A 26,593-nucleotide genomic window follows, 5' to 3' on the forward strand; every position below is an offset into this window, starting at 1 on the left:
AAAATCAGCCAGCTACTTGGAAGGCTGAGGCAGAAGGATTGCTGGAGCCCAGCAGGTAGAGGCTGCGTTGGCCGGGAGTGGCCACTGCACTCCAGTCTGGGTAGCAGAGTAAGGACTCCAACTCAAAAAAAAAGAAAAAAAAATTTTTTTATTTAATCCTGATGACAGCATCATTGTTATCTCTAAATTCCAGATCAGTAACTAAGCTTAGATCAGTCTAGTATTCAAGGTCACCTAGCTACTAAATGGAAGGTCTGGATTTGAACCTGTGTTTTTATTTTTTTTAAACTTTTTTCATGGAACATTTCAAATATATACCATAGAAGTAGAGAGAATGATTTAATTAATTTCCATATAACCATTACCCAGCTTCAAAAATCATTCCGCTCATTGCCAAACATTTCTCATTTCTCTTGTCCCCACCCTCACCACCAGATTTTTATGAAAACAAATCCCTGGCATCATATCATTTTATTCATAAATTTCCATTTATGTCTGTAATAAAGACTTTTAAAAAAAATAATTAAGCCGGGCTCAGTGGCTCAGCTTGTAATCCTGCGCTTTGGGAGGCTGAGGTGAGTGGATTGCCTGAGCCCGTGGGTTCGAGACCCACCTGGGCAACTTGGCGAGACCTCATCTCTACAGTAAATAAAAATATCAGCCGGGCATGGTAGCGTGTGCCTGTAATTCCGGCTACTCAGAAGGCTGAGGTGGAAGGATCGCCGGAGCCCAGCAGGTCGAGGCTGCGGTGGCTGGGAGCGGCCACTGCCCTCCAGTCTGGGTGACAGAGCGAGACTCCAACTCAAAAAAAAAAAATAATAATATCATGTCTAAAAGAAAAACTGTACTTAGGTGTTCTGTTGTCAGATAGATCCCAAACACTTAATTTTATTTAACTTAATTTGTTTTTGAGTTGGGGTCTCACTTTGTTGCCCTAGCCGGAGTGCAGTGGCATGATCACAGCTCACTTCAGCCGCAACCTCCTGAGCTCTAGTGATCCTTCCACCTCAGCCTCCCTAGTAGCTGGAACTATAGGCATGTGCCACCACGCCCAGTTAATTTTTTTGAGTTTTGCAGAAACAAGGTCTTACTTGTTGCCCAGGCTGGTCTTGAACTCTTGGGCTCAAGCAGTTGTCCTACTTTGGCATCCTGAAGTGCTGGAATTATAGGTATAAGCCACTGCGCCTGGCTAAGATCCCAAGCACATTAATCAGGCCATGCTGCGTGCATTTGTTAAGTACATTCTAGTCCTAAAGGAAAAGAGGAGCGATGCCAATGGGACAGTTATAGATTAGTGGCTTAGTGCTTTTTACCCCTTTTTCTATTTTATCCAGAAATGTGGTATCTTGTATTTTAGTGGATAAACTACTCTGGCTTCTGTTTTTTCCTCCATTTTTCTGTGATCAAGCAATAATGTCTGAATTTATTTCACATGAGGGATTCTTCACTTATTCTATGGTGCTAGTTGCTGTGGAGGATGCAGAACCGTGAGATATGTTCCTTGCCTTTAGGATCTAGCTGTGTAGTTGGCAGAGCAAATAATACATGTGGTGTATAGATAGTAAGTGCTAAAGTTACTCATTTGCTCAGCATATCTGAATATTTACTCTGTGCCAGGTCTTGTGCTTCATGTTGCTAATACAGAGGATGAGCTGAGTCTTGTTGAATAAGTAAGACAAGACATGAATGATAGCAATACAGTGTTTTAGGGTCTCTGAAATCTGGGGCAGGTTATACTATGGCCTCAAAGAGGAGATGATCAGTTCTACTTGGGAGTAGGGATCCAGAAATGTATTATAGAGTAGTAGTGATGATTGAGATAAGTCTTAAAGACAGTTTTTGGCCAGTTTTGAAACCAGTGAGAAAGACATTTTAAGTGTGAGCAATTGTGAGCAAAGGCATGTGGTTATGAGATAGGCTGTCTCATTAGAAGAAATGCAACTAGTTTGACTGGTATAGATTTTAGGATGGGAGCTCACCAAGAGATAAGACAAGAAAGGTTTGTAAAGAGTGTGATTCTGAAGGACCTTGTATTCTACCTTGTCAGTTTTTATTTTATTTTTTATTATTTTTGAGTCAGGGTCTCACTCTGTCACCCAGGCTGGAGTGCAGTAGCACAATGATGTCCACTGCAGCCTTGACCTGCTGGGCTCAGGTGATCCTTCTGCCTCAACCTTCCAAGTAGCTGGGACTACAGGTGCGTGCCACCACACCCAGCTAATTTTTTGATTTACTGTAGAGACAAGATCTTGCCATGTTGCCTAAACTGGTCTTGAACTTCTGAGCTCGCCTTGGCTTACCAAATCGCTGGGATTACAGGTGTGAACCACTGCACCTGGCCTGGTAATTGCTTTTAAAAACTTGAGTGACTCTCCTTCACAGCGAGTCATTTATGTGTCTCAATAGAAGGGGTGCCAGAGGACTCTGTCAGAAAGTCGAAGAACTTGAGTGAAGTATACAGATGAATAAGGAATGTCACTGGGTCAGAAGCTCTCCTCTGCCCTTTTTCATTTTTTTATTGTGGCAATATGCATATAACATAAAATTTATTATCTTAACACTTTTTAAGTGTACAATTTGGTGGTATTAAGTACATTCATATTGTTAGGCAGTCATCACCCCATCTAACTCCAAAATACTGCAACTCTATACCCATTAAACCTTCTATTCTCTGCTCCCTGCAGCTCCTGGCAACCAACATTCTACATTTTGTGTCTATGATTTTGACTACCTTAAGTACCTCATATGAGTGAAATCATATACTTTTGTCTTTTTGTGATGAACTTATTTCACTTAGCATAATATCCTCTAGGTTTATCCATATTGCAGGATATGTCAGAAATTTCTTCCTTTTTTTTTGAGCTGGAGTCTCACTCTGTTGCCCAGACTGGAGTGCAGTGGCTGCTCCGGGCCACCGCAGCCTCGACCTGCTGGGCTCCGGCGATCCTTCCGCCTCAGCCTTCCAAGTAGCCGGAATTACAGGCATACGCTACCACGCCCGGCTGATTTTTTTATTTATTGTAGAGATGAGGTCTCGCTGCCCATGTGGGTCTCGAACCCTCAGGCTCAGACAATCCGCTCACCTCAGCCTCCCAAAGGTGCGGGATTACAGGCTGAGCCGCCGAGCCTGGCTAAATTTCTTCCTTTTTAAGGCTGAATAATATTTTATTGAGTGTATATACCACATTTTAAGGCTGACTAATATTTTATTGTGTGTATATATACCACATTTTATATGTCCATTTATCTCTCTCTCTCATTTCTTTCTTTTTTTGTGGAGTTGAGGTCTCATTCTGTTGCCCAGGCTGGAGTGCAGTGGTGCGATCATGGCTCACTGCAGGGTTGACCTCATGGGCTCAGTTGATCCTTCTGCCTCAGACTCCAGAGTAGCTGGGGCTACAGATGTGTACTACCACACCTGGCAAATTTTTTTTAGAGACAGGGTCTTATATGTTGCCCAGGCCATTCTCAAACTCCTGGGCTCAAGTGGTACTCCTGCCTTTTGCTCCCAAAGTGCTGGGATTACAGGTGTGAGCCACTGCACCGGCTAACCCTTTATCTTGATTAATAGAAGCTGGAAGCACGTCTTAGCTGTAGTGAATAATGCTGCTATGAACATAGGTGTACAGATATGTCTTCAGGACCCTACTTCCAATTCTTTTGAGTATATGTCAAAAATTTGCTGTATCATATGGTAATTCTACTATTAATTTTTTAGAAGAATACTGCTTTCCACAGCAGCTTTACTGTTTTACATGCTCACCAACAGTACATAAGGATTCCAGTTTCTCCACATCCTCACCAACACTTGTTTTCTGTTTTTGTTTTTGTTTTTGGTAGTAGCCATCCTAATGGGTATGAGGTGGTATCTCTTATTTTTTTTGGACTGCAGTGGCATGATCATGAGGATCATGGCTCACCACAGCCTCAACCTGGGCTCAGATGATCTTTCCATCTCAACATCCCGAGTAACTGGGGAATTTTTTTGTAGAGATGGGTCCTTACTACGTTGCCCCGGCTGTGGTGGAACTCCTGGGCTCAAGCAATCCTCCTATCCCCTGAGCCACCACACCTGGCTCATCGTTGTTTTGGTTTGCATTTTCCCATTGATTGGTGACGTTGAGCATCTTTTTACATGTTTATTTGGCCATTTTTATATCTTCTTTTTTTTTTTTGAGTTGGAGTCTCACTCTGTCACCCAGACTGGAGTGCAGTGGCCGCTCCCGGCCACCGCAGCCTCGACCTGCTGGGCTCCGGCGATCCTTCCGCCTCAGCCTTCCGAGTAGCCAGAATTACAGGCATGCGCTACCACGCCCGGCTGATTTTTTTGATTTATTGTAGAGATGAAGTCTCACCAAGTTGCCCAGGCGGGTCTCGAACCTGCGGGTTCAGGCAATCCACTCACTTCGGCCTCCCAAAGTGCTGGGATTACAGGCCGAGCCACCGAGCCCGGCCTTTTTTTTTTTAATATCTTCTATTTATGCCCTTTTCCCATTATTGAATTGGGTTGTTTCTTTTGTTGTTGAATTTTGGAGTTCTTGAAATATTTTAGTGTGTTAATCTCAAATCAATGACTTAACTTTAGTACCTAACTAGAAAAAGAACATGCTAAACCCAAAGTTAGCAGAAGAAAATAAATAATAAAGATGAGGGCACTGGTGTTTGACTGCCTACTATTTGTCTGGTTTTGTGCTAGTTATTTTCCTCTCAGTAGCCTCTGAGGTTATTAGCCTATTTTACAGATGAGGCTAATTAAGTGTTCAAGACATGTAGCTGTTGTATAGTGAATCCAGACATCACACCTAGGTCTGGCTAATTTCAAAGCACTTTCTGTTGCACCTCACACCTTAGGGTTAACTTCCCAAGAAAATGACTTTTGCAAAGTTATGCGCAGAGTACGTGGCACAGCATGCCAGGATTTGAGGTTTGTGGACTTCACATCTATTAACTTTTCCCATGCTTTAGGTCTCCTTGTTGTGCCTGCTGCTTACCTCCTTAGAAACTATATGTAGGAGGGGGGTGGTTGGTCATATTTGTAAAACACTTCATCCTTTTTTTTCTTCTGAAATTTTTCTTTTTTATGTTTTCTCAGAGACAGGGTCTTGCTCTGTCACCCAGACTGGAGTGCAGTGGTGTGATTATAGCTCACTGTGGTCTTGAACCCCTGAACTCAAGGGATCCTTCTGCCTCAGCCTCCAGAGTAGCTAGGACTATAAGCATTATGCCCAGCTAATGTTTTTGTAGAGATGGGGTCTTGCTATGTTCCCCAGGCTGGTCTCAAATTCCTGGCTTCAAGTGATCCTCCTATCTCAGCTTTCCAAATTGCTGGGATTACAGGCATGAGCCTGCCTTGCCTGCCTACTCTATCCTTTGAGCATACACACACACACACACACACACACACACACACACACACACACACACACACACACACACACACACATTTTTTTTAGTCAGAGTCTCACTCTGTTGCCAAATTCCTGGCTTCAAGTGATCCTCCTATCTCAGCTTTCCAAATTGCTGGGATTACAGGCATGAGCCTGCCTTGCCTGCCTACTCTATCCTTTGAGCACACACACACACACACACACACACACACACACACACACACACACACACACACACACACATTTTTTTTAGTCAGAGTCTCACTCTGTTGCCCAGGCTGGAGTGCAGTGGGACACTCACAATCGCCCCAGTGTTGACCTGTGGGGCTCAGGCAATACTTCTGCCTCAGCCTTCCAAGTAGCCAGAACTACAGGTGCACACTACCTTGCCTGGCAAAATTTTTTTGATATATTGTAGAGATGAGGTCTCACCAAGTTGCCCAGGCTGGTTTTGAACCCCTGGGCTCAGGCAGTCCTCTCGCCTTGGCCTCCCAAAGTGTTGAGATTACAGGCTTGAACCACAGCGCCCGACCTGAGCACATATTTAAGTAATTTTGTCCTTGGTATGGAAAGATGACCTAATCTCAGCACTGGCTGGGAACCCCCCCCATTTTACATACATTTATTGAACATGTATTCACATATATTTGCTGATTTTTAAAAAAGTGTCAGTTATTGTGCTACATACTTGAGATGTGGTGATAAACAAGAGGATATGCTCCTTTTTGTCTTTGGGGGAAATTTCTTACTGCAGGAATTTGGTGCCCTTTAGAGACTGCCTCCCACTACTGAAGCTGTAACAGGCAGACTATTTATTTCTCAGTCTCCCCTGCAGCTGGGGCCCAGGTGCAAGACCTGTGCTCACTCAACCAGTTACATTTGCCTGCCCCAGACTGCTGATCAGCATCTAGTGATACAAAACAGCAAGTAAAGTGAAAGATCCTTTCTGGTAGTAGCAATGGCAGCTGCAACACCCACATTCCGGGGACTCCAAGAGCAGTGATGCTGGCAGCAATGTTGGGTGCCTGGTGTTGGTGGTACCCGGTTTTGGTGGTACGAGTTACTGTGACTGATGTCTAGCATGACTACTCAGTGGAGGTGAGATGCTTTTAATGCCATCAGCATATTGTTGGTTAGAACCTAATGACATCAAGAAGGCATAAAAAACATTTTTATTCACTTTGCAGTATTTGAGTATAACGTACTAATGGAGAAAAGCTCTCCCCACTGAAGTATATAAAACTAATTTTTCAGAAACGAAGCCTTAGAATACTTGGATCATTTTTTCTTCTTTTGTTTGTTAGATTTTCATGTTCCTACTTGTTGGTTAGCTAAGAGAGAGCATCAAGATGACAATTGCTTTCTTTGTTCCAGGAGAATGATCCATCCGTGAGACTGAAAATTGCATCATTGTTGGGTTTATTATCAAAGACTGCAGGATTTTCACCAGACTGCATTATGGATGATGCCATTAACATCTTGCAGAATGAAAGTAAGTTACAATTTAAAAGTTGTATAGCCAGAGCAGAAATCTTTATTTCCTTTTGTATAGAATAAAATTTGTTGTTGTTGTGTTAGTTGGGTTTTTTTTTTTTTTTTTGAGTCAGAGTCTCATTTTGTTGCCCAGGCTGGAGTACAGTGGCATGCTGCTCACGGCTACCACAGCTTGGACCTGCTGAGCTCAGGCAATCTTTCTACCTCCCACCTCCGCCTCCCAGAGTGCTGGGATTATAGGCATGAGCCATGGCACCTGGCCTTTGTTGGTTGTTATTGAAAAGGAATTTGAGGATGATTCAATAAAACCATATGTGCATTTACATTAGAGTGAAAATCAAGTTTTAATAGTTATCCTTTATCAAGTGCCATATATTTTATGTAGCTTACATATGATATAAGATAGATATTATTTTTATTTTTTTGAGTAGGAGTCTCACTCTGTCACCCAAGCTGGAGTACAGTGGTACGCTCATAGCCACCGCAGCCTCAACCTGCTGGGCTCAGGTGATCCTTGCACCTCAGCCTTCCAAGCAGGTGTGTGCCACCACACCTGACAAATTTTTTTGATTTATTGTAAAGATGAGATCTCACCAATTTGCCCAGACTGGTATTGAACCCCTGGACTAGGTAATCCTCTTGCCTCTGCCTCCCAAAGTGCTGGGATTACAGGTGTGAGTTACCATGCCCGGCCTGATATTATTTTTCTTGTTTTTTTTTTTTTTTAATTTGAGAAATTTTTATTTATTACTTATTTTTTATTGCTGTGTTGCCCAGGTTGCTCTTGAACTCCTGACTTCAGGTGATCCTCCCACCTAGCCCACTGAATAACTAGATCTACAGACCTGGTTTATTCTTATTTTATAGGTTGGGAAACTAAAGCTCAGAGAAGTTAACTAACTTGTTCAAGGTTACATAGTATATGGCAGAATTGATACACTGTTCACTGTGTCACTAACTCAGAAACCAGGAATGGTGCTGTTGTGGTCACATGCTGTTTCTTTTTTTTTTTTTTTTTGAGTTGGAGTCTTACTCTGTCGCTCAGACTGGAGTGCAGTGGCTGCTCCCGGCCACCGCAGCCTCGACCTGCTGGGCTCTGGCGATCCTTCTGCCTCAGCCTTCCAAGTAGCTGGAACTACAGGCGCGCGCTACCACGCCTGGCTAATTTTTGATTTATTGTAGAGATGAGGTCTCGCCAAGTTGCCCGGGCAGGTCACGAACCCGCGGGCTCAGGCAATCCACTCCCCTCGGTCTCCCAAAGTGCTGGGATTACAGGCTGAGCCACCGAGCCCGGCCTGAATGCTAGTATCTTATGGTGTTTTCCCAGTTAAAAGTTCATGAATGTCCTGCTGGGAAGACAGAGAAATGTCTGGTTGCTGTGTTCTTGAGCCAAAACAATGGAAAGATGGCTAGGGATAGTCTCTTAATTTATTATGTCATCTCTTAATCTCCTCTACTCCTTTGTGTCTTCTCCTTGTTTTCACTTGGTGTCCCCAGAATCGCTTCCTTTCTGGTCCAGTTTGTATACAGAATAATCCTATTTCTGGGGTCACTTGGCTGTGTAGTATATGGGATGGGGGTGGGAGTTCAACTTACTTTTTTTTTTTTTACCCCCTCTAACTTTCTCACAAAGATTCAAGCAGATCCCTGCCTCATCCCTGTTTTTGTTTTGCTTTCCTTTTAGTCTCTACTTCGTGAACTTTTCTGGGGTGTTATGGCTAGGATTTTTTTTTTTTACCCCCTCTAACTGTTTCTCACAGAGATTCAAGCAGATCCCTGCCTCAAATCCCTGTTTTTGTTTTGCTTGGTAGTGATGATAGCCTCCTCAGTAGGCATTTAGTATTAGATTTCTCAGTTTTGCTGATTTTGCCATGGCTTTCCATCTCTGAAAAATTTGTTGACTTTTCTTATCCACCTTTTTTTCTCCTGTTGTCTTGTAGATTTAAACGCCCAGACTGGAGTGCAGTGGCTGCTCCCAGCCACCGCAGCCACGCCCTACTGGGCTCCAGCGATCCTTCCGCCTCAGCCTTCCGAGTAGCCGGAATTACAGGCATGCGCTACCACGCCCGGCTGATTTTTTGATTTATTGTAGAGATGAAGTCTCGCCTGCCCAGGCGGGTCTCGAACCCACGGGCTAAGGCGATCCACTCACCTCAGCCTCCCAAAGGCGTGGGATTACAGGCTGAGCCACCGAGCCCGGCTGTACACTATTTTCGACATACTTGCTTTACCACTCTACTGTGGTTTACTTAAAGTTTTCTTTAAATGGCATAGTTTTGTTCCATAAAATAAATTTAAAGTTTTTTTTATTAGTCATGTAAAAGGAAATTAGTAGCCGGGCTCAGTGGCTCAGCCTGTAATCACGCGCCTTTGGGAGGCTGAGGTGAGTGGATTGCCTGAGCCCATGGGCTCGAGACCTGCCTGGGCAACTTGGCGAGACCTCATCTTTACAATAAATCAAAAAATTAGCCGGGCGTGGTAGCGTGCGCCTGTAGTTCCAGCTACTTGGAAGGCTGAGGCAGAGGGATCACCGGAGCCCAGCAGGTCAAGGCTGTCGTGGCTGCCGGGAGTGGCCATTGCACACCAGTCTGGGCGACAGAGTGAGACTCCAACTCAAAAAAAAAAAAGGAAATTAGTGTTGTGACATCAATACATGCTAACAACAACTTCTATTATGTTCCTTAAAATATACAAAATATACCTTTTTTTTTTTTTTGAGTTGGAGTCTCACTCTGTTGCCCAGGCTGGAGTTCAGTGGCACACTCATGGCCACCACAGCCTCGACCTGCTGGGCTCGGGTAATCCTTCCACGTCAGCCTTCCGAGTAGCTGGAACTATAGACACACACCACCACACCCAGCTAATTTTTTGATTTATTGTAGAGACGAGGTCTCACCCAGTTGCCTATTTATTTATTTAGAGTTGGAGTCTCTGTCGCCCAGGCTGGAGTACAGTGGAACAATCACAGCTTGTAGCCTCAACCTCCTGAGCTCAGGTAGTCTGTCTGTCTCAAGTAGTTGGGACTATAGGCATGCACCTCCATGCCTGGCTAATTTTTTGATATTTTTGTAGAGATGAGGTTTTGCTATGTTGCCCAGGCTGGTCTTGAAATCCTGGGCTCAAGTAATTCTCTCCCTTCGGCCTCCCAAAGTTCTCGGATTACAGGCTCACACTATGCCTAGACCCATTTATTAAACATTCATCTACCATATAATGAATGGTGCTAGATTCTGAGAATACAAAGATGAATAAAACACAGTCATTGTGCATAAGGATTTCAGTTTTCTAGTTTAGTCCGACATGGAAATAAATAAGTACACTAAAGCGATACAGCTGTTGTAGAGAGTACCGTGGAACCATGAAGGAGGAAATGGTCAATTTTTGTGATTAGACAAGCTCTGCAGAGTGCTTGATACTTTAAGGATTAGTAGGTGCCTGCTGGGGGTTGAGGTTGAGGATGGAATCAGGTGTGGGGGACGGCATTCTAGGTAGAGGAGTTAGCCTGGGCCAAAGATTGGGGATATGAGGAATCACAAGTAGTTGGAAAAAAGAGACCTGAAGGAGATGAGGCTAGAAAAACAGGCATGGCTAAATGTAATAGACAGCTTGGCATGTATGTATATGTGCCCTGCTAAGGAGTTTAGACTTTGTGTTGAAGGCAATGAAAAACTTTTGAGTCAGTCAAGCACTAAACATTTTTGAACACCTACTATGTGTATGGAACTATGTCTGATCCTGTGGAGGACTCAAACATTTAGAAATGATCCCTTGAGGAATTTCGTTTTTGGTTAAGGCAATGAAGGGTCAGAACAGTAGAGCCCAGCTGACAAAAATCTACATTCTTCACCCTTGTAAATTAGTTTCTGTAGTGATCTCCTTTTGAAATTCTACAATTTTCCGTCTTCCTTTCTAGAATCTCATCAAGTCCTAGCTCAACTGTTGGACACTTTGCTTGCAATTGGCACTAAGCTACCAGAGAATCAAGCTATCCAGATGCGATTAGTTGATGTAGCCTGCAAGGTAAGAGTATAATGGTCTTCTTTCTTGAACTGTTTTGCATTATTGGAAAGATGGTAGGAGCCATAAAATCTGCTCAGATCCATCTTAAATCTGTATAAAGATTGCCAAGGACCTTTAATGGTTTTAAGATCTGCCTTGTTTTTTTAAAATTTCTTGGTGTTTGTCTAGGAATAAAGTTTAAAAATTTCTTTTTTTTTTTTTTGAGTTGGAGTCTCACTCTGTCACCCAGACTGGAGTGCAGTGGCCGCTCACGGCCACTGCAGCCTCGACCTGCTGGGCTCCGCGATCCTTCCGCCTCAGCCTTCCGAGTAGCTGGAACTACAGGCGCGCGCTACCACACCCGGCTCTTTTTTATTTTATTTATTGTAGAGATGAGGTCTCGCCAAGTTGCCCAGGCAGGTCTTGAACCCGTGGGCTCGGGCAATCCACTCACCCCAGCCTCCCAAAGGCGCTGGATTACAAGCTGAGCTACCGGGCCCGGCTTAAATAATTTCTTATAAAATTAATTTCCTCATGCTCTCAAAAGAAATTAAGATAATTACAATACATAGCTACTTTGTATACTGTGCTTGGTAATGCACTCTGCTTATGATGGTTCTTTGTATTTAGTTTTCATTTGGTTCTCCCAATTCTTTTATACTGTTTCCCTGCTTTACAGAGATAGAAAGTGAGATTCAAGGAGTCTGACTTGTCCAGGTTTTCACAACTAGGAGGTTGCAGAATCAGGGTATAAACTCTGGTTTTTCCTTACTCCAAACTCATGTTCTCTTTATTGTTGCCAGTAAGCAGATCAACACAAGAAACTGGGAAAAAAAATTTTTTTTTTTGAGTTGGAGTCTCACTCTGTTGCCCAGGCTGGAGTGCAGTGGCACGCTCACAGCCACCCCTGCATCCATCTGCTGGGCTCTGGTGATCCTTTCGCCTCAACCTTCCAAGTAGCTGGAACTACAAGCGCATGCTACCATGCCCAGCTAATTTTTTGATTTGTTGTAGAGACGAGGTCTTTCCAGGTTGCCGGGGCAGTTCTTGAACCCTCAGGCTCAGGCAGTCTACTCACCTCGGCCTCCCAAAGTGCTGGGATTACAGGCTGAGCCATTGAATCTGGCCAGGAAAGTTTTTAAAAATTCTGTTTTTCTGATTATAAAAGAAGTCCAGTTGTGCTCTTAATGTCTTTTTGTGTGTCAATAGCAGTCCCCAGAAGCTTGTAAAATTGGTTTTGCTTCTAAGCTTTTTGATAACTTTATTTTGAGAATATGAAAAGACAAGTATGTTTGAATTGTGTTAGATTAATGTATTTTGGACTTAGGAAGCTGTTCCAGGAAAGATTACTTCATTTATCTTAAAAAAACCCCATAAAACCAAAATCACTTTGAATACAATATTAAAATCAAAATCACTTTGAGTACAATATTAAAAACCTAAGTGGAAAAATTCAGGGATTGTGTGTGTGAGAAAGTAAGTATGTCTTGCATGTGAGAAAATAAAATATGTATCTATGAAATTTTAGATTTTAAATGTAAGAGTTGTCATATTAAGTGGGTTTTTATGCTTGTAGTAATATTTTATTAAATTTGTTTTTAATATATTTATTTAAATTTATCATTATAAGAACTTATTGAAAATTTGGAAATATATTTAAAAAGTATAAAGAAAAAACTACATTCATAATTCACTACCCAAAGGTAACCATTATTAGTAGACTTTTGATGTACTGCTTTCTGATTTTTTTTCTGTACACAGATTGTTTGCTGTTTTTTAAAACATATAGCTGTAATCATGTTCTAAATATAATTTTGCACCCCCTCCCTTTTAAAATTTTTTTTAGAGAGGAGGTCCTGCGATGTTGCCCAGGCTGGTCTCGAACTCCTGGTCTCAAGCTATCTGCCTACCTCTGCCTCCCAAAGTGCTGGGATTACAGGCATGAGCTACTGTGCCTACTCAAATTTTGTCCTGTTTTTCTAACATTATAACAGAAGTATTTTTCTTATACTGTATGTATTTTGTAATCATAATTTGTAATGGCTCTGTGATATTTTATCCAATAATTAAACTATTGTTTACCTAACTCTTTGCCTGCTACTGAATATTCATATATTGTAGCCATTTATTAAATTGGAAATAATACTGCAGGGAATAGTTTCTGTATTTAAAATTATTTTTTTCAACACAGATTGTCAAAAGTAGAATTATTAATTGAAAACTTTAAGTCCTTTTTTAAAAATAGAGATGGGTGCCTTGCTCTGTTGCCCAGGTTGGAGTGTAGTGGTGTAATTATAACTACTGCAGCCTTGACCCCTTCTGGGCATAAGGGAGTCTCCTACCATAGCCTCCCACGTACCTGGGACTATGGGAATATGCCACTATTCCTGGCTTATTTATTTTTTGTAGAGATAGCATCTCATTATGTTTCCCAGTCTGGTCTCAAACTCCTGGCCTCAAGCAGTTCTCCTACCTCAGCTTCCCAAGTTGCTGGGATTACAGGCAGGAGCCACCATAACTAACTAAGCCTCTTAATACTTTTTGTCAAATTGCTTTCCAAACTGTACCAGTTTATATACCCACAGGCAGTATATGTATGCCTAATTTCACTGTATCATCATAAATATTAATGGATATTAAAGTTTAAAAGCCAAAGATAGACCTGTTAATTTTATAGAAAGAAAATATTTCATTTCTTAAAACTTTCATTTTAAAAAGACTACTTGTGAGATTTTTTCCCCCTATGTTTGTCTTTTTTTTTTGAGTCGGAGTCTCACTCTATCGCCCAGACTGGAGTGCAATGGCCGCTCCCAGCTACTGCAGCCTCGACCTGCTGGGCTCCGGCGATCCTTCCGCCTCAGCCTTCCAAGTAGCTGGAACTACAGGTGTGCGCTACCACGCCTGGCTAATTTTTTGATTTATTGTAGAGATGAAGTCTCGCCTGCCCAGGTGGGTCTTGAACCCGCGGGCTCAGGCAATCCACTCACCTCAGCCTCCTAAGGCGCGGGATTACAGGCTGAACCACCGAGCCCAGCTTGTGTTTGTCTTTTAATTGTGTTTCTTCTCATGGGAATGAACTTTTCTGTTCTTTGCCTTAGCATATGGAGTTTGTGTGGTTTTTAAAAGTTATTTGTGGAGGCTCTTAATAGGCTAAAAATTTGAACTATTTGGAAATGGCAGATCTGTCACAAGCATTTTTAGATTCAAGTAAATAAAGGCTATCTGTGAGTCATAGCTGCAATCACTGTTTCTATTGCCTAATGCTATTTTGGTCTATGACTATGCACCTAAGATTTTTAAAAATTGAGGCATAATTTATATATAAAACATTTGTCCTTTTTATTAAAAAAAAAAAAAAAACACAGAGCATGTTCTCTGACCACAGTGGGATTAAATGAGAAATCAGTTAACAGGAAGAAATTTAGGAAACCCATGTATACTCCTATATAACCAATAGGTCAAAGAAGAAATCAAGGGGAGATTAGAAAGTACTTTGAGATGCGTGTAATTGAAGACATCATGCAGCTAAAGTAGTGCTTAAAGAAGTTTATAGCTGTAAGTTCCTGTAGTATAAAAAAGATGAAAATTCTCAAATCAGTAACTTAATCTTCTACCTTAAGAAACCGAAAAGAGAACACCACACAAAACTAAAGCATGCAGAATGAATGGAATAATAAAGATAAGAGATTAATGAAATAGAGAAAACAGAGATAATCAATGAAACCAAATTTGATTCTTTGGAAAGGTCAACAAAATTGATAAACTTCAGTTATATTGACTAAGAAGGAGAAGACTACTCACATAACTAGCCTCAGAAATGAAAGATAAGATGTTATTACTTACCTGACAGAAATAAAAAATGATTATAAAGAATACTATGAAAAATTGTATGCTAATAAATTAAATTAGATAACTTAGTTAAAATGGACAAATTATAAAGACTACTGAAGCTAGCTACAGAAGAAGTAGACAATATGAATAGACCTGTGAGAAAGAGATGGAATTAATAATTAAAAAACACCAGTAAAAGAAAATAAACACAAAGAAAAGCTCAGGCCCAGGTGGCTTTACTGGTGAATTCTACCGAATATTTAAATAAGAATTAATGCCAGTTCTTTATAAACTCCCAAAAAAGTAGAACAGGAGGGAATACTTCCCAACTAATTCTGAGTTCAGTATTAACTCTGTTACTAGAATCAGACAGACATCACAAGAAAAGAAAACTATAGACCAGTGTCTCTCATGAATATAGAACAAATGTCTTTTAAAAACACTAGCAAGTCAAATCCAGCAACGTATAAACAGGACTGTTTATACCATGATCAAGTAGGATTTATTCCAGGAATGCAAGGTTGGTTTAATCTCTGAAAATAAATTAATGTAATAGCAATAGAATAAAGGGTGCAAAACCTGTAATCACAATAGATGCAGAAAAAGCATTCCACAAACTCTTAACACCCTTGCGTTATAACACTAAAAAAATTTGGGAATAGAATGGATCTTCCTTCCCTTCATAAAGGGAATCTACAAAAAACTGACAGCTAATATTATACTTAATTTTGACAGACTAGATTCTTTCCCTCTAAGATGAGAAGTAAAACAAATATGTTGTTGTATTTCCCCCCACTTCTTTTTAACATAATAATAAGATTTACACTTGTCAATTTCAAAACTAAACTACAAAGTACCAGAAATTTAGACACTGTAGTACTGCATAAAGATAGATATATGAAGATCGATGGAATAAATAGAATTGAGCCAGGCTCGGTGGCTAAGCCTGTAATCCCATGCCTTTGGGAGGCTGAGGTGAGTGGATTGCCTGAGATCACGGGTTCGAGACCTGCCTGGGCAGGCGAGACCTTATCTCTACAATAAATAAAAAAATCAGTCGGGCGTGGTAGCGCATGCCTGTAATTCCGGCTACTCGGGAGGCTGAGGTGGAAGGATCGCCGGAGCCCAGCAGGTCGAGGCTGCAGTGGCCAGGAGCGGCCACAGCACTCCAGTCTGGGCGACAGAGTGAGACTCCAACTCAAAAAAAAAAAAAAGATTATAATACTGTGTTTTTATTTTGCCTTTTCTATGTTTATGTATGTTTAGATACACACATACTTACCATTGTGTTACAGTTGCCTACAGTATTCAGTACCTCAAAATGCTGTTCAGGTTTGTAGCCTAGATGCAATGGGTTATACCATTTAGCCTGGGTGTCAAGTAGGCTTAACCATCGAGGTTTGTGTAAGTACACTCTATGATGTTTGTACAATGATGAAATTGCCTAATGATACATTTCTCAGAATTTATTCCTGTTCAGCAACACGTGACTGAATTTAGTTTTCAGTCACTTTTGTTTTCTCTCTGTCTCTCTCTCTTTTTTTTTTGACTCACTGTCTCACTCTGTCACCTAGTCTGAAGTGCAGTGGCATGCTCATGGTCACTGCAGCCTCAACTTGCTGGGCTCAGGCAATCCTTCTACCTCAGGCTTCCATGTAGCTGAAACCACAGGTGCATGCCACCATGCCCAGCTAACTTTTTAATTTATTGTAGAGACGCGTTCTCTCCAGGTTGTCTGGGCTAGTCTTGAACCCTGGGCTCAGGCAATCCTCTTGCCTTGGCCTCCCAAAGTGCTGGGATTACAAGTGTGAGCCACCATGCCCAGCACTTTTGTTTTCTTTAATCTGGGAAGATTGCTCAGCCTTTCTTTGTCTTTTATGATCTTGACATTTTTGATGAGTATAGGGCATTTATTTTGTAGAATGTCTTACAATGTAGTTTCATCTGATATTTTCTGTTTAGAATCAGCTTATTTATTTTGACAGGAATACGACTTAAGTAATTTTGTGTCCATTTTAGTATATGGGAATTATATCATGAGGCACAGGTGACATTTGACTCATTGATGATGTTCACTTTGATACTTGGCTGAGGTGATGTCTGCCAGGTTTTTCACTCTAGTTATTTGATCCTCCGTTATTGGATTGGAAGAATTAATGTTGTTAAAATAGCCATAGTATCTGAAGTGATATACAGATTCAGTGCAATCCCCCTCAGAATTTCAATATTATGTTTCACAGAAATGGAAAAAACAATCCTTAAATTCTTTTTTTTTTTTTTGAATTGGAGTCACTCTGTCGCCCAGGCTGGAGTGCAGTGGCACACTCACAGCCACCCCAGCATCGACCTGCTGGGCTCTGGCGATCCTTCCAAGTAACTGGAATTACAAGGGCACGCTACCAAGCCTGGCTAATTTTTGATTTATTGTAGATATGAGGTCTCGCCAAGTTGCCCAGGCTTGTCTCGAACCTATGAGCTCAGGCAATCTACTCACCTCAGCCTCCCAAACCCAAACCCTAACCCTAACCCTAACCCACCAAGCCCGGCCAATTCTTTTTCTTTATAGTTTTTTTTTTTTTTGGTAAGATAATTTACAAATATCTTGCTGTCTTCAGTATCCTTAAATTCTTATGGAACCACAAAAGACTCCAAATAGCCAGAACAATTTTGAACAAAAACAACCAAACTGAAGAAATTACACTTCCTGATTTCAAAGTATATTTATAAAATGATTTTAATTAAAACAGCATGATACTGGTACAAAACACATCCACCAATGGAACAGGGTAGAGAGCTCAGACACAAAAGCATGCATTTATGGTCAGTTTGTTTTTGACAGTGGTGTCAAGAACACACACTGGGGAAAGGACAGTCTTTTCAATAAATAATGCTGGGAAAACTGGTCATCCACATGCAGAAGAATGAAATTAGATCCTTATCTCATACCATCCCCCAAATCAGCTCAAAATGGATTAAAGACTTACATATGATACCTGAAACTGTAAAACTACTAGAAGAAAACACAAGTAAAGTTTCATGGCATTAGTCTGGGCAATGATTTTTTGGGTGTGACTTCACTGGGTGTGACTTCACAAGCACAGGCAACAACAAAAATTCAACAAATGAGATTGTATCAAACGAAAAAGCTCCTGCACAGGAAAAGAAACTAAATGAAGAGAAAACCCACAGAGAGGTAAAAGGTATTTTCAAGCAATACATCTGATAAGAGACTAGTATCCAGAATATATAAGGAACTCAATAGCAAAATAATAATAATATAGCCTGATTTTTAAATGAACAAAGGATCTGAACGGTCACTTATCAAAAGAAGACATATAAGTGGCCAACAGATAATATGAAAAAATGTTCACCATCATTCATCATCAGGGAAATTCAAATTAAAACCACAATGGGGAGCCAGGCTCGGTGGCTCAGCCTGTAATCCTGTGCCTTTGGGAGGCTGAGGTGAGTGGATTGCTGAGCCCGCGGGTTCGAGACCCACCTGGGCAGCGAGACCTCATCTCTACAATAAATCAAAAAATCAGCCGGGCGTGGTAGCGCGCGCCTGTAATTCCGGCTACTCGGAAGGCTGAGGTGGAAGGATCGCCGGAGCCCAGCAGGTTGAGGCTGTGGTGGCTGGGAGCGGCCACTGCACTCCAGTCTGGGCGACAGAGTGAGACTCCAACTCAAAACAAACAAACAAACAAACAAAACCCAACAAAAAACCACAATGGGATACGACTTCACACTTGTTAGAGTGGTTTTCATCAAGAAGATGGAAGTTAACAAGTGTTGGCATGGGGAGAAAAGGAAATCCTTGTACACCATTCATGAGAACGTAAATTAGTACAGCTATTATGGAAAGCAAGGTGGAGGTCTCAAAAAGCTAAAAATAGAATTAGCATATGATCTAGCAATCCCATTTCTGGGTATATATCTAAAGGAATTGAAATCAGTATGTTGAAGGAATGTCTGCTCTCCCATGTTCATTGCAGTATTGTTTACAGTAGCCAAGATATGGAATCAATCTAAACGTCTGTCAGCAGATGAATGGATAAATATGGTGTGTACACACACACACACACACACACACACACACACACACACACACACACACACACCCCCGGAATACTATTCAGCCTTAAAAAGGAAGGAAACTTAAGTGATGGAGTGGGAACTTGCCGGTCAAGGGTACAAAGTTTCAGTTAGACAGGAAGAATTGAGATTTGTTGCATAGCAGAGTGACTATAGTCAATGATAATGTATTGTATATTTTAAAATAACTAAGCATATTTCAAATGCCTAACCCCAAAAAGTGATAAATGAAGTGACAGATATGTTAATTAGTTTGATTTAATAATCCATGATTTATACATATGTCAAAATATCACATTGTTCCCTATAAATGTATATAATTATGATTTGTCAATTAAAGATAATATTAATGAAACATTAACAGAAGAAAATAAGTAATTTATGTAGAGATACTTTGAGATTATGTAAATATACCCTTCCTCATCAAACTTTTTTACCCATCATTTTAGCAACTAAGTCTTGCCTGAGTACGTTATTACTTGATCTTTGCAAAATGATGATTTTCTAATTTTATTATTCGTTTTATGTCTGTTGTCATTCTACCATGAAGAGAGCTTTTTCTAACTCCCTCCCTCCCTCTTCCATCTGTCTCTTGTTTTATTCACTATAATATAATCTAATCCTCTCATAATTATTTTTTGAAGTTTAAATTGTTCCTTTATTTTATTTTATTTTTTTGAGTTGGAGTCTCACTCTGTCTCCCAGACTGGAGTGCAGTGGCCGCTTCCGGCCACCACAACCTCGACCTGCTGGGCTCCGGTGATCCATCTGCCTCAGCCTTCCGAGTAGCCAGAATTATAGGCGCACGCTACCACGGCTGGCTAATTTTTTGATTTTATTGTAGAGATGAGGTCTCACCTGCCCAGGCGGGTCTCGAACCCGCGGGCTCAGGCAATCCACTCACCTCAGCCTCCCAAAGGCGCCGGATTATAGGCTGAGCCATCGAGCCTGGCAAATTGTTCCTTTATAATAATTTTTAAATACATGATGTGGTTCTGTCATTGTATCATAGTAGAAAGAAAGTCATGCTTTTGAGTACTTTACAAGTACTTTTCAGAGTTCATCTCATTTATCCTCTCCTTAATCATTTGACTTACTGGATAGCTAATCCATATTTGAGAGATGAGTAGAGTTAATTCACAGATCTGGCCAGGAAACTAATACTCTTCTTGTGTAGCATCTGCACAACTGAAATTTGGAATCTTCTGCTTTCTTTCCTCATTGTGAAGGTTTTTCTGGGAGAACAGTGATCTTGCTGTTTGCTTATAATTTTAATTCTTTGTCTCTTTTTCTCCATTTCTCCTTCTCTTTCAGCCTAGTCTCTCTTTGTTTCGTTTTTCTTCCTTAGTAATATGACAAAGGTATGTTAAGTTTTATGTCAATTGAACAAACCATACAGTGTTTTATATGAAATACTACGCAAACAAATATTATAAGTAATTTGTTCTGTAAACTAGAGTATCCATTAGACTCTTAATACAGAGTACACTGAATTTTTATTTGTGCTTAAGAACAATCCATATCATTACTGAATGAATCAATAAGTCATTTTTTCTTAACTTCATTATCAGCTTTTGTTCATATGCTTAACCATTTATTTTTAAATATATAGCGAAAAAACTGATTGGTTTAGTTTATTTTTGACACAAATTGCTCTTATTATTGGATCCCAGCACTTTGGAAGGCCAAGGCAGATGGATTGCTTGAGCCCAGGAGTTTGAGACCAACCTGGGCAACATAGCAAAACCTCGTTTTTACCAAAATAAATAAATAAATAAATAAAAATAAAAAATTAGTTGGGTGTTGTGGTATATACCTGTAGTCCCAGCTACTTGGGATGCTGAGGTGGGAGGATCACATGAGCCCAGGAAATTGAGGCTGCTGTGAGCTGTGATCACCGTGATCTTGCCACTGCACTCCAGCCTGAGTGACAGATTGAGACCCCAACTCAAAAAAAATAAAAAATAAAAAAAATGATGGGCCAGATGTGGTGGCTAATGCCTGTAATCCCAGCACTTTGGGAGGCTGAGGTGGGAGGATTGCTTGAGTTCAGGAGTTTGACACCAGCCTAGGCAACATAGTGAGACCTCATCTCTTAAAAAATTTTTAAAAAATTAGCCAAGTGTGGTAGCATGTGCCTGTAGTCCCAGTATTTGGGAAGCTGAGGTGGACGGATTGCCGAGTCCAGGAGGTCAAAGGCTGTAGTGGACCTTGATCCTACCACTGTACTCCAACCTGGGTGACGAAGTGAGATCTTGACTCTAATAAATTATTGGCACTTAAATGGCCTGGCAGAGGTTATAACACCAAAGTAGCATCTGCAGACACACTTGGCGGTTTTTTTTTGTGAGTTGGAGTCTCACTCTTGCCTAGGCTGGAGTGTAGTGGCATGCTCATGGCCACCGCAGCCTCGACCTGCTGGGCTCAAGTGATTCTTCCACCTCAGCTTTCCAAGTAGCTGGAACTACAGGCACGTGCCACCACACCCAGCTAATTTTTTGGCCTGTTGTAGAGATGAGGTCTTGCCAAGTTGCCCACACTGGTCTTGAACCCATGGGCTCAGGCAATTCTCTCATCTTGGCCTCCCAAAGTGCTGGGATTACAGGTTAAGCCACTGAGCCTGGCCGGCAGTTCTTAATGATGATGGCCATGATGTCAGAAGGAAGAACATCATAAAATTGTAATTGTTGCTTTGAGAGTGTGAGTTAGACTGTCTTTTGGGCTGAGGTTCAGTGTGTGATAATATATTGGTTGTGTCTCACTGTTGTCTGGTTAATAGAAGCTAGGAGGCTTTAGTTTGTTGTTTGAAAATCAAATAAGGTAATTTTAACAGTCATGGTCAGCAGTTTAGTTATGAGAAATGATGCTTTCATGTAAATTATAAATAGTTCATTTTTAAAAAACTATTCTATTCCCTGTGACAGTTATTGTCAGCTTCATACCTGAAAGTTTCTCTTGACTTAGTAGTTTCACTGTCTTTTTTGATGGATTATCTTGAGCCCTTCCTACATATAAGGCATGTGAGTACATGAGAGTGTATGGTTCACATTTTTGTAGCCTAAATAACTTGGAGACAAAGAATTAACTGAATCAAAATGTGCCATTTTTATAACGAAAAGTTCCCACTCTGAGAGTCTCACCCACTGTATAGGAGCTTTCTCATGAGATTTCCTTTGTTTCCACTTCCAAGTAAGCCTGCCTGTTTGCCCATCCCACCTTATTTAGGACATAACTTCTCACCAAAATTCTAGGTTTCTACTTAGTATATGAATCTTACTGGAAGCATCTTAGATGTGAACCACTAATAGGTGCTCACTACCTTTCATGTCAGTGTCCTGTTGTTAGGCATCTATTGCTAGAAGTTTGTGCTGTATGTCCCAGGTCAGTGGACTTGCTTTATCTAGTTGGCCCACTCTGCCTCTGAGCCTTCACCATTTTCTATTCTTTACCTTCACCTGCTCTTTTTTCCTCACCTATTTCCCTTCTCAAGCAGCTTTTTTTTTTTTGAATTGGAGTTTCACTCAGTCGCCCAGACTGGAGTGCAGTGGTCTCCGGAGATCCTTCCGCCTCAGCCTTCCAAGTAGCTGGAACTACAAGCACGCGCTACCATGCCCGGCTAATTTTTTATTTATTGTAGAGATGAGGTCTCGCCTGCCCAGGTGGGTCTCGAACCCGTGGGCTCAGGCAATTCACTCACCTCATCCTTCCAAAGGCACGGGATTACAGGCTGAGCCACCAAGCCCGGCTAGCTTTTTTTTTTTTAAGTTGGAGTCTCACTCTGTCACCCAGACTGGAGTGCAGTGGCCGCCCCTGGCCACTGCAGCCTTGACCTGCTGGGCTCCGGCGATCCTTCTGCCTTAGCCTTCCAAGTAGCTGGAACTACAGGTGCATGCTACCACACCCGGCTAATTTTTTTGTTTTATTGTAGAGATGAGGTATCGCCAAGTTGCCCATGCGGATCTCGAACCCGTGGGCTCAGGCAATCCACTCACTTCAGCCTCCCAGATTAGAGGCTGAGCCACTGAGCCTGGTTCAAGCAGCTTTTTTTAAAGCACATGCTAAGTGTCAGGCATAATATTAGGCACCACATGTACCAAATGTCTGTTATGTCTCAGACACTATTTGCTGATTTTATATATAATAATTATTATTATAAATGAATTCCTTTAGTCTATTCACCCTAAATATTTGTCGTGTGGGATGTTATTTCCATTTTTACAAGTTAAGGATTTCTGAAAGCTTTTTTTTTAAGTCGGAGTCTTACTCTGTCGCCCAGACTGGAGTGCACTGGTACACTCATGGTTACCACAGCCTCTATCTCTTGGGCTCAGGCAATCCTTCCACTTCAGCCTTCCACTACAGGCCTGTGCCACTATGCCCAGCTAATGTTATGATTTATTGTAGAGATGAGGTCTCTCTGTGTTGCCTGGGCTGTTCTCAAACTCATGGGCTCAGGCAATCCTCTCGTCTTCACCTCCCAAAATGCTGGGATTACAAGTGTGAACCACTGTACCTGGCTTTCTGATCACAGAGATGCTAAGTGATAGGGCCGGTGATCAAACTTAGATCTGATTCCAGTCTGTGCTCATTCCACTAAGCCAGTTTGCTTCTCAAACAAGATGTCAAACAGATTTTGAAATCCACTTTCTCACAAAGCCTCCTGTATCTCTTGGAGGTATTCTCCCTGTGTGGGTTTGGTTCAACTATTGGTGCCCCTTTCTTTTTATGCTCATTTTTTTTCAGGCTTGATTTACTTTATTTTTCTTGTATAAATACCCTATGTTGTTGGCACAGCTGGGGTCTGGGCCCTCTGCACAGAGACTGATGTGGGTCTAGACAAGATGGTTCGTGAACTCCTTATAGGAAGACTTGGTGAATAAAGTCTCTTTCCTCAGGTCAGGGGTCAAGTTGCTGTAAGTCTTAGAGATAGCATCAAAGGTGGCCTTAGTGAAGTTACCCAGGGTGACAGTGCAGCAGGTATAACAGTCATCAATTCCTGCCATCATTGACAGCTTCTTGGGCATGGGGCAGAGATGATGCCGTTGCTCCTGGGGATAGGGATAAGGGGCACTAGCACAGAGCCACAGCAACCTGTCACCTTGCAAAGGACCACATGGAGCCTTCTGATCTTGTTCCCCTAGTAGCCTCTCCACACAGGGACAGTGAAGAGCTTGGCTAGGATAATAGCCCCTCGGATGGCAGTGCCTGCTTCCTTGGAACACTTAACACCCAGACCATCGTGACCATTGTTGTTAGTCCCCAATGGCAGCAAACGCCTTGAGCCTGGTCTGCCGGCCAGTATGAGTCTGCTTTGGCACTGGCATAATCTTCAAAACCTCATCCTTCAGAGATGCCCCCAGGAAGAAGTCAATGATCTCAGACTCCTTAATGGTAAGGAAGAAAGGATAGATCTCTTATTCTTATGGACAATGTAATACTTTAATAATGTTTATGAAGAAGTATGATTATTTTTTTGCCTTTTTGTTTAGATGTTTTCATTTGCAAAAATTCTCAAACTTACAGAAAAATGGCAAGTGCAGTAATAATGAAATTTCTTTTCTTGTGAACCATTTGAGAGTAAGTTGTCAACATTATGTTCCTGTTACTCTTGAATAATTTAGTGTATATTTCCTATGAACAAAGACATCCTCTTATATAATCTCAATATCGATATCAAAATCAGGATATTAACAGTGACACTGTACTACTGTCTAATCCTCAAACACCAGTCAGATGTCACCATTTATTCTTCCATAGTGCCCTTTATAGGAGAAGGATCCAGTTTAGAATCACATGTTGCATTTTAGTCTCCAGGTCTCATTAGTCTCCTTCAATCTGGAATAATTCCTCAATCTTTCCTTGATTTTATGGCCTTGACACTTTTGAAAATTTTAGAGATAGTCATTTTATAGTATCTCCTTGAATTTGGGCTTGTCTAATGGCAAAAATATCACAGATGGGATGCTGTTCTTCTTACTATTTTTTTTTTGAGTTAGAGTCTGGCTCTGTCACCCAGGCTGGAGTGCAGCAGCATGCTCACTACCACTGCAGCCTTGACCTGCTGAGCTCAGGCGATCTTTCCACCTCAGCCTTCTAAGTAGCTGGAACTATAGGCAAACATCACCATGCCCGACTCATTTTTATTTATTTATTGTAGAGACGAGGACTTACCAAGTTGCCCAGGCTGGTCTCGAACCCCTGGACTCAGGAAATCCTCTTGCCTCGGCTTCCCAAAGTGCTGGGATTACAGGCTTGAGCAATCGCACCCATTCTGATGCTATTCTTATTGTATTCTATAAAGTAGTAAACTAACTTAAATTGTTCATTACTGATAATGTTTACTTTTTCATTGGCTAATGTGGTGTCTGTTAGGCTTCTTCACTGTAAAGTTTGAAATTAATAAATATTTTGTAGAGAGCAAGTTTGGAACTATATAAATATTCTGTTATCAGGCTTTCAATTTATATTGGTTATGGACTCATTTTTTTCTTATTTTATTCCATGGATTATAGTCTGTTACTCTCATTCATCTTGAGGTTCGTATTTCTTTTTTTTTTCTTTTTGGTGAGGAAGCAGTTTACTTATTATGTTTTTGAAAGCAGGAGTTTATTAAGAGGATAGAAAAGGTTGGACTCAGTGTCTCAGCCTGTAATCTCAGCACTTTGGGAGACCGAGGCGAGTGGATTGCCTGAGCTTGCAGGTTCAAGACCAGCCCGGGGAACTTGGCAAGACCTCGTCTCTACAATAAATAAAATATTAGCCAGGCATGGTAGCATGTGCCTTGTAGTTCCAGCTGCTAGGAGGACTGAGGTAGATGGATTGCTAGAGCCCAGCAGGTCAACGCTGGGATGACTGTGAGCAGTGATCATGCCAGTGCACTCTATCCCGGGTGACAGAATGAGACTCCAATGCCCCCTCCCAAAAAAGACAGAAAAGCTCCTGCAGCAGGAGGGGACCCGAAAGAGGCCTGAGGTTCATATTTCTCAAGTGGGAGCTCCTTCAAGCTAGTTTCTGTCATTTTGACTTTTCTCTTTTGTTCTTTGAATAGTTCCTTTCGTTCTGGTGCAATAAGATACTTCAGGTTTGAAAGGACATAACATGGATTTAATATACCCAATGAGCAGCCATTTTAACGTTGCCTAAATCTCATGTTTTTCTAGCAGTTCACTTAATTTACCCTCTAATCACTAACCAAGAACAGAACCGATTTCTCAGAGGTAGCTATTGATAATTGTTTTACAACCCCCATCCCCAGATTGTTTTGTACTAATTAACTTTTCTGCTTCAAGTATTTGCTTCTACCCATTAGACCTAAGGTAACCTAATCAGCCCTTCATGACCTGTGTGACAGACTCTGCCACCATGGCAGCAATCATGTGACTAACCCACCTATCTGCCTGCTGACCATCACCTGATATCAGTACCTGCACTTACCTGCCCCTTCATGATGATGTGGAACAGACCACCCCCCAATCACCTTAATGACCTTTCCCATCAAAGAGATATTAAAAGAATTCACCACAAGTAGCGAGTCACCATTGTTTTACTAGACTCTGGTGTGGCTGAGCTGTGGCTACTACCATATTTCCTAAGCTCTGGCGCCCTCTCCTACCTTGGAGAGGTGAATCCCCTCTCTTTCTCTCTAATTTATCTTTTAAATATACTGTATTTTCTGATCTAACTTCTGTGCAGTTCTTTGCATCTTTCACTCAGCACCAGATCACACACACCTAACATTCTGGAGGCCCCGCTGGGAGTGTGACCCACAAGGTTCATCTTGTTCTGTC

At 41.4% G+C, this 26,593-nt stretch overlaps 1 protein-coding gene across 1 annotated transcript in view; it reads left to right on the forward strand.

Annotated features, from left to right (window-relative positions):
* INTS4 (integrator complex subunit 4) overlaps positions 1–26,593 on the forward strand; it is a 127,016-nt gene that overhangs the window by 7,403 nt on the left and 93,020 nt on the right. Inside the window, exons 3-4 of the mRNA XM_008067632.2 lie at positions 6,762–6,879; positions 10,795–10,901. Of these exons, the coding sequence (XP_008065823.2) occupies positions 6,762–6,879; positions 10,795–10,901 (225 nt within the window). The remainder of the gene's footprint in view (positions 1–6,761; positions 6,880–10,794; positions 10,902–26,593) is intronic.

The sequence above is a fragment of the Carlito syrichta genome, unplaced genomic scaffold (genome assembly GCF_000164805.1).
Source record: "Carlito syrichta isolate Samal-C Ts95f unplaced genomic scaffold, Tarsius_syrichta-2.0.1 Scaffold309725, whole genome shotgun sequence".
NCBI classification, from domain to species: Eukaryota; Metazoa; Chordata; class Mammalia; order Primates; family Tarsiidae; genus Carlito; species Carlito syrichta.